The following is a 15,401-nucleotide window of genomic DNA, read 5'->3' as shown; positions in this document are numbered from 1 at the left end:
CTTCAGAACTGCTGTAGATTATTATATAATTTCCTAGCTCTGCTATGTCTTACTATAAATTTCAAGTTCAGTGTGAACAAAGCATTGCGTATCAGTGGTGCTTCACAAGACTATACGTTGTCAGTAATTACTTTTTCCTTGGTATAAAGGCATTGCCAGACAGCCTTGGCACAGACTGTAATATACTTAGTGTAGGTCCAACACCACAGTTTACAACACACAGTTTTAATACTCAAGTCTGAAGTCAAAGTCTTTGAAATTTCATTTAAAAGGTCTGTGTCCTAATGTGTATTTCCCTCATATGAGCTACAGCGGACATTTAAATATCTGGGAATTTGAAACATCTAGGAAGTGTCTATTGGAGAAATCAGGAGTCATTCTGGAAACACCAAAGACGCTTTCTAAAAGAGGTTTTACTACAAACAAGCAGAAAACTAAAGAATAGTGAAATGTGAACACTTCATAGTAATGTAGCTATTAACGGTTAGTTACATTCGTATGTGAAAAATGCAATGATATTAAAATATTGTTTCTATACACAGATCATTGTTTGTGCTGGACATGTATAGACCGGTTGCAGTTTTCAGTTCTTTGCTTAGGCACATAAAACAGTGCCCGAACTAATAGCACAAATGGAGTGATAAGAATATCTGAAACAACTGCTTCTGGTACCGACATATAAAAATGCAACTGAATATAGGATTTTATTAGGTAAAATGGATTATTCTACCTGCATACGGGCAAGTTAATGGTGTGCTGTTGTGAGTAGTGATTTCCATCTCTGTAGTACAGCAAACTTCCAGAATTCATTCTCATCAGAAGCATTTTACAATAATTGATAAAATGCACATGTACCTACATGCTCTTCATACAATGAACCCATTGTTACACAGCAGGTTTTGAAACTAACTTACAGCACTAAAACTGTATAGAAGTGTATAAAATGGGAAGAGACAGCAACATTTAATTTTCACCTTGAGTATTTGAAAGCTTCAGGTCACCAGACATTAAAAAAAAATATCAGTATTTCATAAAGACCATGATCTAACTTAAAGATAAAATTAGAAAAGTCTTACTTTACAGGGGATGAGATAACTAGCTGAATTAAAAGGTCCCAGTCCAAGGAACCAGGTCAGGATGGAAGCTACTTTAGATGCTTAATAGCTAATTTCACACTAGTCAGGAAAGTGTATTCAGTATCTTTTCACCTTTAATGCTGTACAAGACACAACTGTCACTACAGCCGCAGAAGCACCTCAGCAGTAGAGCCAGAAGGTACCTGTCAGCCTGGGAAACACCTTAGGCTGACTGAGGAACTTGTCTAATTCACATTCCTTCCTTGACACAGGTTGATCCTCATGGAAGCATGCTTCTTAACCCACTTGAAATACGAAATGACATCAGCTGCTCAGACGTGTCCACGAGCCTCCATGACATCCACGCCACCACGTACACATACAACAGTGCCAACCTGCAGTACAGAAGAGCCACTTCCAGCAGAGACCTCTGCAGTAGGAGTGCTCTGGATAAGCACAGGCTTCATAAGAAAGGACATTTACGAAGGAGGTCATCCCAGATCAAAGTCAAAATCCCTGATTTAACTGATGTTAACTTGATAGACAAATGGTCCAGAATGGTCTTTCCCATCACATTTATTTTTTTCAATGTTGTTTACTGGCTGTATTATGTACACTGATCTATGCAATAACATTACCACAGACTACATAATTAGACTTGTTGGACTTGTTACTTTTCTTTCTCAACTTTATTAACCGAAGAACTGCAGTAGCCATGTTACACGCTCAAGGTAAGACCCAGCTATTGAATACTAGATTTAAGCTTTAAAAAACAAAAGAAAATTAAAACAACCCACAACCCAAATCCAGCCATCCAGCCTCATCACATTCAGAATAGTATACATCTGTTCTTTAAGAGCATCTTCAGCCAAAGCACTATGCCTCAACGTTTACAAAGTGTCTGCACATCACCTTTGATCCTTCTGTACCCACTTTCATCTGTTTAAGTGAATTAAAAATTAGTCCCACTATATTTCTTGTCACATATTGGCAGCCCACAACAGCATGCTTCCAAACAACACAGTAAAGTAACTCAAAGAAGTAGTCATGTCACAGTCTTTCAGCATTTAGTGTATAGAAATTTGAGGAAATAACTGTTTGAAAGATTATAACTGTTACATAATGCATCATTTCAATGTTAATAGTTACATTGGGAAGAATTTCCAAAGCATCTGAGAAGTATCACTCAAGGAGGAGTTAATATTTTCAGAGAGGTGGGGATCTTCAAAAGAAAGAAAGAGTAGCAGAGACAAATCTCACAGTTCCCAACTAAGGAATCAGCTGGTTGGATCTAACTGGAATTTTGTTATTTCCACGAAGTAGCTGAGTTGAAATTGATGAGAACAATTGTGCCATCTGCAATTCTGTATTAAAAAGTAAAAACCAAACGTGTTCATTCCTAGAAGCAACTACTGAGGGATACCACAGGCCAAGAGTGGCCACTTTTCCTGTGGCTGGCAACTGCAACACATTCTCCCAAAAGTTGGCAGATGTCTGTGAACAGACCTGAGATTTCTGCATACCATTTGCTACAGATTTCCTTACATTGCTGAGAAACAAAGAGATATGGCTGAGCCTTACAGCATGTTGGTGATGCCAGGTGCACTGCTCTTGTGGAGCTGCCTCTCCCAACCCGACTGCTTTATCACTTGACAACTCCAGGCAAGGAGCCACAGGCAAACTATTAGCAAAGTCCGTGCAACTGAGAACCAATAGGTCAGTCACCTCCTACCTGTATCAAATCCCTTTCTCTATTGCCAGGTTTTTCCTAATAGAGTTTACACCATGTTCCCTAACATAGCATTTTCTTGAAGCACAACTATTAACAGTTAGATTTTGTTTTGTACTGAAAATGTTTCATACTTTTAGGAGACAAGCCAACATATGTAACTCTCTAGCTAATTGTCATCAATACCAGCTAATACAGAAAGAAACATTGATGAGGACAGCAGGCAGCAATACACAAAGTTAGGAGTTAACAGGGAATACAGACAAGCGATGTGGAAAGCTTCTTCATCAGTTCCTCATTGCCTGGCAGTAAGGTCAACAGATGACCTTATTCAGCTGACACTACAGCTTTTTAATCAGAATGTAATAACAAATGAAACACTCCTACATGTTAATGTTCATCACATCCTGCAAGACCTAGACCTCCTAACAGATCAGGACCTGCCACCCCCGCCCTTTGTGCAGCAGACTTCTGCAGAAACAGTCTGGAATGATAAATCACCAGATAAGAAAGGGTTTAAATTGCTCATTATAAGGTCCCTTCCAACCCTAACCATTCTATGATTACAAACAATATAAGGCTGCAAACCACCCATTTGATATTGCTAATCTAGGGGGGTCCTTGAGACTATCAGTTTTATTGTGGGCTCGAAAGTCCCAGTCTCATCCCAAGTTCCGTGGAGCAGTGAAGTAGACTCCTAGCATCTGCAGACACATAGTTTTTAGTGTATGGATCATCCAACCGCTTTGTTCACAAATGTTAGGCAGGTGGGCTAAAAGCACTTACCTTGTACCATTTCAAACAAAAAAAAAAAAAAGAAAAAGGGGGGTATGGAGTAGGGGAACGGTCATTAACAAACCTAGAACAGTGCAAATGCAAAATTCCACAAAGAACAGCATGCTCCAAAATAGCAGGGTCTGCCACTGTGCATCAAGAGTCCTTCAACACATGCCACCGATACAAACCCCAGCCGTGCTACCAGTTTTGAACGGCACACACCAAGCCCTGGCTGCATCAAGAGCTGGAAGCCATGATCCTGAGTGAGGAAGCTGCTGCCAGCCCTTGGCAGGAAGTTTTGCACCAGGGGCTAATAAGCCAATCACGTAATAAGGTAAGAGAGCCCCTTAATGCAGGCTGGCAATACCTTAGCCCAGAGCCAGCATCCTGCTGAGGTTCTATCCACACACTTAACCACTAACTCTCATAAAGAAAACAGAATTTGGCATACAAGCTTGCAAGGCACATTGGATTGAAACTAAACCCACTTTCAAAGCCTCAAAAGGGAATTAAAACCAAAACTTGTGAACAGGGTATATAATCATAACTAGCACATAATCCCTCTTTAAACTACTTTTAGAAAAAAAGCCGAAGAAAACGTTTCTCACTTGAGAGCAATAGCTTGGCAGCAAGGAAAAGGCAGCGGTTATTAGAGGCACAGGATGGAAAAATGTGTCTATTTATGTAGATTGCCATCTGGAGCTAGAAATTAGTACTAAAGAAACACAACCTCTTCCCATCAACATATTGGAACGATTTGTCTAGCTTTTAGCAAGAAAGGTGAAATACACAGTAATGCTAAGCTCTGCCACTGTTGTACTTTAGTAGTTAGTTTGCCTGCCCTTAGGAGCCAGACTTCATGATCAACACAGATAAGGTCCTATTGCTAATTAGGTTTTTGCTAAACCTGCTTACAGTCTGAGTAGGTGCCTCACACAATTTGCACTAGGTGTCCTTCTTAGCTAGGTTTCCCAATTATACAAGCTTCTACTGTTCTAGACTGCAATACAGTTGTCTCCCAACAGTACTTGAATCCCTTGGCAATTTCAACCAAAAGGTAATAGAATAGTAAGGATCTATGACATGCTACATGCTTACAAGTTTCAACAAAGCAGCTAGCTGAGCAAAGGACAGAGCTCAGGTTAATCCAACTCTCTTGTGTGGCAGAAAGGGACTTGAATCCCAACTTCATTAGTCACAAAAAATTAGTATTTTAAATATCACAGAAATATTTCTGACAACATTCCTCTGCTTTATGCTACCATCAAACAGCACAGAAATTGCCACTTTGGAGTCACCTTGTTCACCCTTATACAAAATGTTTCAGCCCCTTGTACTGCAAGTGAAGGATTCCTTGAGATAAACAATGAGGAAAATCATCCAGGGCTGGGGCCACGTTCTACCAGCTGCTTGTTTCCCATCACTGATGAACCTCTGTCCCTTCTCGTGAATTCTCGTGCTGAGGATACGTTCCTAAAATTGCCTTTAGTCAAAAAAAGGGCTGTGTTTTACCTGTTGTGTACAAAAATATTTTTAAATTGTTTCGGCATTACAAAGCATAAAACCCCGACACCAGTTGATTGCACAAGTATATTTCTCCCTGCCCCCATGGGCAACCATCCTGTAGCCCAAAGAAGGCAGGAGATCACAGAATATTGAATTTCAGCATGTAATAATACCAAAATGCACATGCACAGGGTGAAAGAATTAAGAGACAAATGAGAAATATGGCATTTCTTAGAGGAAGAGCATGTGACTTTGGTCTACTTACGGTCTTGGAGTGCAAAGTGATCTCTATATTGTCTGCTCCTTGGTGTGACTATTTCTTTATAACTTTGTAAGCAATTTTGAGTCTGCAAGTTTTATAAAAACATCACCTCTTGTCCTGTGCTGGTACCACTCTAAGAAATGGCCTCGTACTCACGCATTTTTATTCTTAGCAAACTACAATTGCATTTGAGTATCATTACCAACAAGGACATAAAATAATTACATGACAGCAGAAGCACATCATCTCTCCAGAGATGGTCTCTGACCAATAATGTCTTAACTCATCACTGGCTATTTGTAGTCTCCCACAAAAGTATAAAATACCAAACACACTGCCAAAAATGCTCAGAAAGATGGTTCCTTTGGTAGATGATGCATTTCAGTGAGAACATCAGCAACCTTGTTTGCACCTGTGAACATACCAGTTTCCTTGCTTCCATCTCTGAATCATCATTTGCTGTTTTGATCTAGCTGACAACATATTACCTCATTTTTTCAGATTTTCAGAGGCAACTAACTTTGAATATTGTTTGCTGCAGCACACAGCAGCTTTACAAATCAAAGCCAGCAAATCATCGTTTCAAGAAACAGCTGAACAAGACTTTGGCATAAGTAAAGAATTCAGGATTGAATTTTACAAAGGCAGATAACAGCAGTTCTTGTCAATGCTTGTTCTGGCTCCCATTTAAATCAGTACCAACAGAAATATGGGAGATCCCACGGAAAAAATAAATAAATAAATAAATAATGTTATTTGATCTGTATAATGCTAGAAATCCTTCCCTGAACACAGTCTACCACCAAAGCAGTCCCTGTGGACCTGTAGTAGTTCCCAGCTAGAAAAAAAAACACACCTTCCAGTGCCTTTCATTACAGTATTAGTCGAACTAACCGGATGCTAAAAAATTGCCAAAGCCTTCTTCTACACTGGACTCACACGGGAGCAAGGGCATATAAAGAGCACTTTTGAGTAAAATTCCCAACCGTAGACAATGTGAAGGGTTGAACATCTTATATAAAGCAACTAGACCTACAGGAAAGGCAAAAGTAGCATCAAGACAAATATGTCTATGAATTAAATAAATACACCTGATCAATTCATTCCTTACACTATTAAAAAATAGCATGCTCCCGAACTCACCACTGGACAAGCCACAGTAACTCTTTCCAGAATTTTTATAAAGCTAAAATCAATTCCAACCTGAATTTTTTAGCTTGAATTTGGTACCACTTATGTAAGGTCTTCAGCTATCATCAGATCCATTATCAAATTCCAGTTGTTTATGTACAGTCAAGATGATGATCAATCCCTGTTAGAGACTGCAGTCTTTTCAGTGCAACACATTTTCCAGTCTTCCATTCTTATGACTGTTTACTCCCTTCTCCACTTTTTCAGATTTTGAATTGCTGCCACTGAACAAGATGCACATCTCACTAAATGTACCAGTATGAAATAAAAATCAAAACAGACTATATTTAATACACACACTTTTTTTTTTTAAATCTTCTGACCCACAGAACTTCTGTCCTAGTTTTAATATTAGAAACTTATATTTAGGTTTCCTATGCCTGAAGCCTGTTAAAATATTTTTCATAGATGCCTTTCTACAACCAAGCTTCTTGTCCTCTTCCTCTTCTCTGAAGCCCAATTTTTTTGTAGGGACATATTTTACACTTTGCTTACATGAAAACCTATGTCATAACAAAACACAGTGGAAGGAACTCAAGACCCTGATTTCAGAACTATGGAGAAGTAAGTCATCAATACTTTGCCTTTTTTATATATACAAGGCATACATAAAATTTACATACATGAAGTGTGTATTTTACACTTGATGAGAAGCACAATTAGTATTTATGTAAGTATTACAGATAAATAGCTTTTTACATATGCAATAATGGTTCAACAAATAGTAAAAACTGTAAAATTTCTGGTGTATTCTTCTTGTGTTACAGATTCTAACTTTTGTTACATACTACAACCAAAACTCAATCTCATTTCAGAAGTTTAGACGAGGATTTACCAGTTATGTGCTCTATTAAGTAGGCTGGGAATATCCTTTTCACAGTTTACATAGGTCAGCTCCTCTCCAGCACTGCACCCCCTTTTGAAAACATGAACGTATTGTCGTGGTTTAAGCCCAGCCAGTAACTCAGAGCCACGCAGCCATTCGCTCACTTCCCCTTCCTCTTCCAACCCCCGCTCCTGGAGGGATGAGGAGGAGAATCAAGACTGCAACTCCCACAGGTTGAGACAAGAACCATCCAGTAACTAAGGTGTAACACAAAACCACTACTGCTACCACCAAAAATACAAATAATGATAAGGGGAATAACAAGGGAAGAGAATACAACCACTCACCACCGACAAACTGATAACCAGCCTGACCCAACCAGCGATCTAGCCCTTCCAGGGAACTCCACCCAGTTTCTATACTGGGCATGACGTGCTGTGGTATGGAATACCCCTTTGGCCAGTCTGGGTCAGGTGTCCTGTCTCTGCTTTCTTTCAGCTTCCCCTCGTCCCTGGTAGAGCATGAGATTCAAAAAGTCCTTGGTCGGAGTAAACATTACTGAGCAACAACTAAAAACCTTCAGTGTTACCAGCGTTGTTCCCAGGCTGAAACTCAAAAAACACAGCACTGCACCAGCTACTAAGGAGAAAAATGACTGCTACTGCTGAACCCAGGACACATATTTAAGTGAAAACCCATCAACTAAAATTAAAAAAAAAAAAAAAAAAAAAAAGACAAAAACTAAACCCCAAACTTTACTTTTGAGCAAAGCCCCCATTGCTTTTTACACAACTTCTGAGCACTGAAGAGGCTGCCTAGAGATTTTGTGGTGTCTCCATCCTTGGGAGATATTCAAAAGCCGCCCGGACATAGTCTTGTGCAGCCTGCTTTAGGTGACCCTGCCTGATCAGGGTTGTCGAACAAGATAACCTCCAGAGGTCCCTTCTGACCTCAACTAACATGTGATTCTATACAGCTTTGGTTTGTAAAGCTGATTTTTCCCAGCATCTAAGAAGATTCAGTTTAGTGATTAATAAATCAAGAAATAACTTAACTGCAATTATCCACACAAAACCAAGTGTTTATTTACTATTTACAAGTATAAACAGATTAATGCTACAAGTACTCTGTCATGTTCTTCATGATCATGGCACCTTAGATAAGGACAACATATTATGCAAGTAAGCCTTGGTTTTATTAGGCACCTGTACATGGCACATCATAAGTGATGCTTTCCCATAGTTCTAGACATCTTTAGTACTAAAAGCAATTGCACATTGGATTTTTCTATTTTTGGTCAAACAGATACAAGATTCTATTATTTTTATCGAAAGATTAGTTGCTTATTTGGGCACAAGTCGTAACAGCCTTCTCACTTCAGTACTTTACATTATCAGCTTCTGGCTTTTCAGAGAACATTTACCTCCTCCCCCCCAAAGTCAATCAGGGAACCATCGCCATCAGATACTGTGAATGAGCTGAATTCCATCATTTCAGTTGCAAGACAACCTTCAAAAAGAAGAAATAAGATTAAAGTTGGACAAGACCAGAACTTAAGCAGTTTAGGAAATACAGCTTTGTGCTTTCTGTTACAGTATGACATGTGTCTGTATAAGCATGCCTTTCCTCTGGAAAACACACCACCCCTCTCTCAGCTGTCTTTTACAGTCTCACACAACCCTCACTTCCAACAACTTTCTTTAGCATTTAATACATGAAAATCATTCCTCAGCTCCCTGTAATCAAAAAGCAGAATGGTAATTACCAGGTCCAGTGAGATTCCTTCCACACAAAGTAGAACTGAGGGACCATTCCTAGAGCGAATTCCTCCTTGTGCGCACATAAAACTAAGGAGATTACAACATCCCACAGTTTCCATACAGACCTTCAAGCAGAACAAAACTCGTGTGGAGACTGAAGTCTCTCCCAGAAGAATCTCTGTTTGCATAGTGCAGAGTTCACAACAAGCTACTAATTTTGTTTAGTTTTGGAGAAAAAAAAATCCAGGGGAAAGAAAGCTGTTAGCTCTCATTCCACAAGACCATCACCTGTATCTGGACTAACACATTTATCTCACTAGGAACTGTGTAGTTGGTCAGAAGTCTCTCATCAGCTTCATTAAAGCAACAGATAGACATAATTTTAGTGTATTTTGTAATTCAAAATATTAACAGTGCTATTGTAACTTAGTTTTAACTTTATGAGCTATAAAACTATTATTTTCAGTTGTCACAAACTGACAGTTTTTCCTAAATGCTGTAGCTGGAATCTGTAGAACATCACATTACATAAAACATCTAAATAAACCCCTTACTTGCTAAATGTCATGAAGCAACTAGAAGCTGCTAATTTCTAGAACATGTTGATATAATACTTCCACATCCATCCTGCAACATGTCAGAGAATTCCATCTCTCAGATAATACACAATAAATATTTAAGAGATTTTCAGATTAAAAAAAAAAAAAACCAAAAAACAACAAAACAATTTTCCTTTTTAACAGAGCCAGAATTAATACTGAAAGGTAACTGAACAAGGAGGGACTCCAAGATTCAGTTATCACCAGGGCGCAAGTCAGATGACACTTCCCCCAGCAATTTTTCTTCAAATTATCACTTCTTTTAGTCTTTTCTATTAAGAAATCTGAAACACTCCAATTAAAGTTTCAAATTATTTTTCTTCCTGGGTTACTGTAATGGAATCTTTGTAGCTTTCCTCCTGATTTACTATGCCATGGAAATTAAAGCGCAAGGTTTCAGCCAAACAACTCTCCCATATACATTCCCAACCACTGAAATTTTGTGATGCTGGGTGAACCCTGGAGTTCTCTCCAATCATTCAAAATCAACTCTCATCTGACATTTGTCATTTTATTTTATTCTCCTCCTATTCTCCCAAGACTTTAAGGTGTTCTGAACAGTCTACAATGTGTATCAGGATTCTAATTACATCTTAAAAAAAAATAAAAATAAAAATAATCTACAATCAACTGTGGTAGATTACCCCTGAAGTCCACCCAAGATAGTCTTCCTTGTGTATGACTTTCTGTAACTCTAATTGCCAATGTTGGGTTTATGTTGGGTTTTCATCAAGATAGCCAAAACAATGTGGCTGGTATCTACTACAGGCCACTGTATCAACGGAAGCCTATTGACAAAGCCTGTTTATTCCAGCTACAGGAGGCATCACCCCATCCCTGGAAACATTCAAGGTCAGCTAGACCAGGCTCTGAGCCACCTGATCTAGTTAAAGATGTCCCTGCTCATTGCAGAGGGACTGGATTAGATGACTATTAAAGGTCCCTTCCAACTCAAACTATTCTATTATCCTATGAATTTCAGTTAAACTCAGTACATGAGAAGTCAGGAAAAAAAGATGGTATCAGTAAAAACTACCTTATTAGCGGCTTCCAGTGAGTTTATTAGGTTCTGCAACTCCTCCTTATTCATCTCTATAGACACTGGTTTAATTTCACCATTTTCTCTCACATCCAAATCAAGATTGAGAAGTGGCATCTGAAGCATGGAGATCTTATCACTGGAAAGAGCAAGCTATGCAGATTGATGAAACAACAATAACAACATGTAAGGTGGAAGCATTCAGTTTTCAGTCTTTCACAGCATCACATCTGCACTTTATATTGAATGTGTGCTACCACAAAGAATAAACATCAGCATGACAAAATTAACTTCTCGTAAGTCATCTCTGCAGGTTTGGTTTTGTGGTTTTGTCATGTGTCTTCCCCCCACTCCCCCGCTGGGAATTTTGATTGTTTATACCAAGAACACACTGAAATACTAAGCCCCCTGTTCATAGCAATACATTTGTCAAAACAATTTGTTAAAAGTACTGGTCTGCTATATTTTTGCATTCCAGGTGAAAAGAGACGATACATTTGATCATGGCTCTTTAAAAATGAAGTAGATGAAATCTGAAGTCGTTGTATTCATATAGTTCTGGTAAACAACAAGTAAGAAAAGTCTTACAGAAGGGGCAGTTGAGAGAAAGAAGACACCTTTGTGCATTTTGCAACTCTCTCTACAGCTCATAAAACACTGTCAAATATTCTATTGGACAAGCACTGATGAAGAGGATCACGTAACAACAGTGCTTTCTTTTTTGTTCACTATGATACTCACTCTAGTATAACTAAGGCTTATTAAATATATTAAAATCAAAGATTAGTTAGTAATACAGTAGATATTCTACACACCCATCTTATTTATTTGAGATCAGAATGTGATACAGCAGAGGAGACAATGAGACAATGTCCTTGGTAGGATTCAACTATTGTAAACTAAAAAAATCCACAGTGATTTAATGCAAAATGAATAGTTCGAACATGTACCAGAAATCTCCATTACAAAAAAAATTTAAAACTTTCAGAAGACAATGCTAAGTGAAACACAATCCCCCCCCAATGGTTCACATAAGTCTAGCCTCTATTTCTGTCAGCACAAAATGCAGTTAGTAAGAGAACAATCCCCTAATAACAGTTCATCTGAAACACACTAGAATGCCATACTTGCTCTTGCAGAATCTTGTCTACTGTAGGCATTGTTCTTTGATTTCCAAAGCTGTTTCCTGCACAAACTGTTTAACACTCTTGTTGAAACGGGAAAGCATTTAACAGCTCTACAAATCTGTTTCACAGCTCTCATGGACTAACTAAAAATATAAACAGTATGTAATGTTGTTAAGTCTTTGATACAGTTTAATTTAAAGCAGCTGTCTTCATAAACCCAAACTGTAGGCAACACAGTCATCATTGGTTTATTATCAAAGTAAGTCTAATGATAAATAATTTCGAACTAATTAATAGTTTATTGCAGGAATCTAAAAATCTGAAAAAGTCAGGGAAGCACATCCTGAATCAGTGTTCTACTCCTGAAATTAAACAAATATTTCTTCTTCCTTTGACTAAAAATACTGTCTTTTTTTCAGGCCTCAAAACCAAAACTTTCAGGTGTTCCTGAATAATGCTCAATTTCCTTTTAGAAAAGAGATTGGTATTGCAGCTTTGAAAGAAGGGGGGCGGAATTTTACTTTTACAGTTCATACAAATTTCAGGCAGGTATTCAACATGTTACCATGAACACGTTTTTCTGATACCTATGAAAATCTAACCATTCTCCAGAATAAGCAGGCCTAAGGGATCTGTATCAACATTTATTTTCTTGCAGAACACTTCTTTCAAACAACATCAAGGCAACACTCTCACCTTTAACTGCCAATCAAAATCCTGCAGCTGGGCAGAAGAGATTGCGTTTACTCTTTCCACTAGTGCATTCCTGATTTCTTCCTTTCTGCCTTTTAGACATTTTGTGATTGCTTCTTGATAGCTTGAATTTAATTCATTTATCTGCTGAGCAGCCTACAAAAATAAAAATTGTGATTGCTTAAATTATGAACCACAGAAATAACATGTATCACCTGTAACAGCTGTGCTCCGTAGATACCCAAGCTTCTACCCAAATAATCGTTATATTGGACTCCATAGTCTCTTATAATCCCCTCAGTGACTGTTCTTTGATAGTTAAGAGTTGGTATTTTCCACAGCAAGGTATATAAAGAAAGTTATTTTCTTGTCATTTACATTATGAAAGACCAAAGAATGGAGGCTTGAGTGGCCTTCTTAGATGCCACCATAAAACCAAAACAAAACAAAAAATCACACAGACAATCCATGTTTAGCTCTGAAGGTTTCTGAAAGATCATAGCGGAGACAAAATACACTAGCTTAGCTGGAAAAGACACAATTATGTACAGACTTTCCAATGGCTACACAAGTATTTTTCTTTGATCTAGCTACTATCAGGTAGCCAAAACAGGAACAACATGCAAAAGATGGGAATTAAGATTTTTGATAATGGAACAAGTTTTTCCAAAGCTTTTACACACTGGAATGCCCTGAATATAGTCCCCGTCCTACATGGTGCTCCATTCACAGTCTAGATTTTTTTACCATCATCTGCATACAGTCAATACTTTAAAACACTTCAATGCAGTAGTAATGAACCAATAAAGCCCAAAAGAGTGTGAATGGGTTTTATTACTGATGAACAGTAACGACAGGTTACAGATTTTAAGGAAAACAGATTTGGTGACACGAGAAATCAGTGTCAATTTAATTTATTCTTTGAAGTCTTTGCAGTGTATCTCTAAAGGCAGCTCACCTACCTATTTAACTTAATCTGCTACTATTCAAGTGCTACATAATAAAAATACCTTAGGACTAAATAAACTACAAGACTAATCACTCCAGTATTCTGTCTGTCAAAGTCAAGCCCAATCAGTTATGAGCCCTTACCTCTTCATCAGATATGTTTTTGCCAACTGCAGTTTTGAAATATGTCCCCGTTTCTTCTAAAACCTCCATCCACTCCAACAAGCTCCAGATATTGCCATAATCTTGGTATCGAGGATATGCACGGCCACACATGCCATCAACTATTTTATGAAGAAACTGAAACAATGTGATATATAACTTAAGAACATAATTTTATCACTGATAACCTACACCAGATATGAGACTTGATAAGGAAATTCACTTACAACCCCTCCCTTGGCTGGGTATTGTCTCAATCCCTGAGCACAGCCAGAGGACATTCTATAGTCATAAAGAGGTTGTCCCAGAATATTAACTGTCCCTCACAAAGTTTGGCAATATAAATCACAATGCGATTCAGATTCACCCTGGACTTAATAGTTTTGTGTACAACTGTAACATACTGCTGAGCAGCAGTGCTGCCACACCAAAGGGCACCTCAGTCATTTCCCCACCGGGACTGTTGGGATGAAAAGCACAATTCAAAAGCTCTGAGCTCTAAGCTTGTGCCTGCGGATCTCTCTGGTCTCCCAAACCACTGTCCTCTAGCACTAATGCTCTTCTACACTCCTATCTTCCTGGCTTGCTATAGTAATCTTTCTTTGAGCACAGCAGAGAGGCAAACCCAGCCGGCCGCACTGGAGAGACCGGAGCTCCCGCACATAGGCCATACCCCTCAGCGCCTGCGTTCGGACAGCGGAAGCCCTGCGCTGTGAAGAGCTCAAGGGTACTTCTAATCATCTAACAGCAGAGCAAGCGCAGAAACACCCGATGGGTGCACGTCCGGCTCGTTCCGAGCCTGTACGTTCCCCTTCGCTTTGCAGAGGGCCCCGAGGTGCGCTAAGAGGCAAGTTGCCGGTCCGCGGGCCCAGCCTCCCTCGTAAGTACCAGAGAGAGGCTCCTCCGCCCCGCCGCGACCGTCACTGGGATGTACGCGCCTGCTCCCGCCGAGCCCCACCCTCTTCCCAAGTTCGCTTCACGACAGGAACCGCCCAGGGCCGCTGCTTAACGGTCAGCAGCCGCCCTGCCGGGCGGGGAGCAAGGCTGGCTACTGAAGCGGGGAGCAAGGCTGGCTCAGAAGCGCCGGGGCCCGCTGCTGCCCGCCCGGGGTCGCGGGGAACCCACCTCGAGGGCCCCTCCCGGCGGCAGCTTCTCCAGCAGCCGCAGCATCTCCCAACCTTCCCGCACCGCCCCGGGCGGGGCACGTGACCGGGCCGCGAGCACGCGCTTCCTCTTCCCGTTCGGCGGCGGCGCGCTTGCGCACGGGCAAACTTCTACTCAGCTCGCAGGTTCGAGCCTCGGTCTCGGCGCAGCCGGGGTCGCTTGGGGGGTTAGTGAGGGAAGTGGCCGTTCTGTGCAGCCTGCAGTTACGTGGCGAATGAAGTCGTACTCCCAAAGTTGTACCGTCTTTTGTATGCACTATAAACTGGTTTTATATTCTGCCTGCTTTACAGCTCTGTCTTTTTGGTCTCAACAGGGTACCTTTCCTGCTGGTGTCAGGGCGGGAAGTTCAAGGCTTACAGCAGGTGACACATTCTCTGACATTAAACGAAATTGAGGACATTAGGGGAAGTACTAGCTACAGAGTCCATGCTGCTGGTACAGTGTCTACCGCAAACAACTCGTTTCTTGTTTCTCCTTTGCCAGAGGGGGGTTCAGTACTAACCAGCCTGTGGAGGAGGCTTATGGAAGAGGTTTTAGCATTA

The 15,401-nt window shown here is 40.0% G+C and overlaps 2 protein-coding genes across 5 annotated transcripts in view; one reads left to right on the top strand and one right to left on the bottom strand.

Annotated features, from left to right (window-relative positions):
• The window catches only part of GABRB1 (gamma-aminobutyric acid type A receptor subunit beta1), a 129,554-nt gene extending 127,858 nt beyond the window's left edge, over positions 1-1,696 (top strand). For both annotated transcript variants that reach the window (XM_065697863.1, XM_065697869.1), the window contains one exon: positions 1,349-1,696. In XM_065697863.1, coding sequence (XP_065553935.1) covers positions 1,349-1,696 — 348 coding nt within the window. The remainder of the gene's footprint in view (positions 1-1,348) is intronic.
• Positions 1,697-8,427: 6,731 nt separating this feature from the next.
• Positions 8,428-14,935, bottom strand: COMMD8 (COMM domain containing 8). 3 transcript variants are annotated; one of them, XM_065697842.1, is made up of 5 exons: positions 14,821-14,929; positions 13,678-13,833; positions 12,589-12,741; positions 10,763-10,918; positions 8,428-8,876 (listed from the first exon to the last, which is right to left on the bottom strand). In XM_065697842.1, the coding sequence occupies exons 1-5, from the start codon at positions 14,863-14,865 to the stop codon at positions 8,856-8,858; spliced, it is 531 nt and encodes a 176-aa protein (XP_065553914.1). In that variant the 5' UTR covers positions 14,866-14,929; the 3' UTR covers positions 8,428-8,855. The 3 variants fall into 3 exon arrangements, with proteins under 3 accessions (XP_065553914.1, XP_065553923.1, XP_065553908.1); XM_065697851.1 differs by lacking the exon at positions 14,821-14,929 and adding an exon at positions 14,369-14,543; XM_065697836.1 differs by lacking the exon at positions 8,428-8,876 and having other exon boundaries at positions 8,884-10,918; positions 14,821-14,935.
• Positions 14,936-15,401: the final 466 nt, after the last annotated feature.

The sequence above is a fragment of the Lathamus discolor genome, chromosome 1, assembly GCF_037157495.1.
Source record: "Lathamus discolor isolate bLatDis1 chromosome 1, bLatDis1.hap1, whole genome shotgun sequence".
Lineage (NCBI taxonomy): Eukaryota > Metazoa > Chordata > Aves > Psittaciformes > Psittacidae > Lathamus > Lathamus discolor.
This window is presented reverse-complemented; position numbering and strand designations above follow the sequence as displayed.

What these genes read in the sequence shown, in the direction of transcription:
- COMMD8 (XM_065697836.1), bottom strand. Translation starts at nt 14,865, where the DNA reads ATGCTGCGGCTGCTGGAGAAGCTGCCGCCGGGAGGGGCCCTCGAG. An exon ending in CGCCGGGAGGGGCCCTCGAG is followed by an intron (nt 13,834 to 14,820) that starts GTGGGTTCCCCG and finishes ACATTGTTTCAG; the next exon opens with TTTCTTCATAAAATAGTTGA. An exon ending in ATTTTGATTGGCAGTTAAAG is followed by an intron (nt 10,919 to 12,588) that starts GTGAGAGTGTTG and finishes CAATCTGCATAG; the next exon opens with CTTGCTCTTTCCAGTGATAA.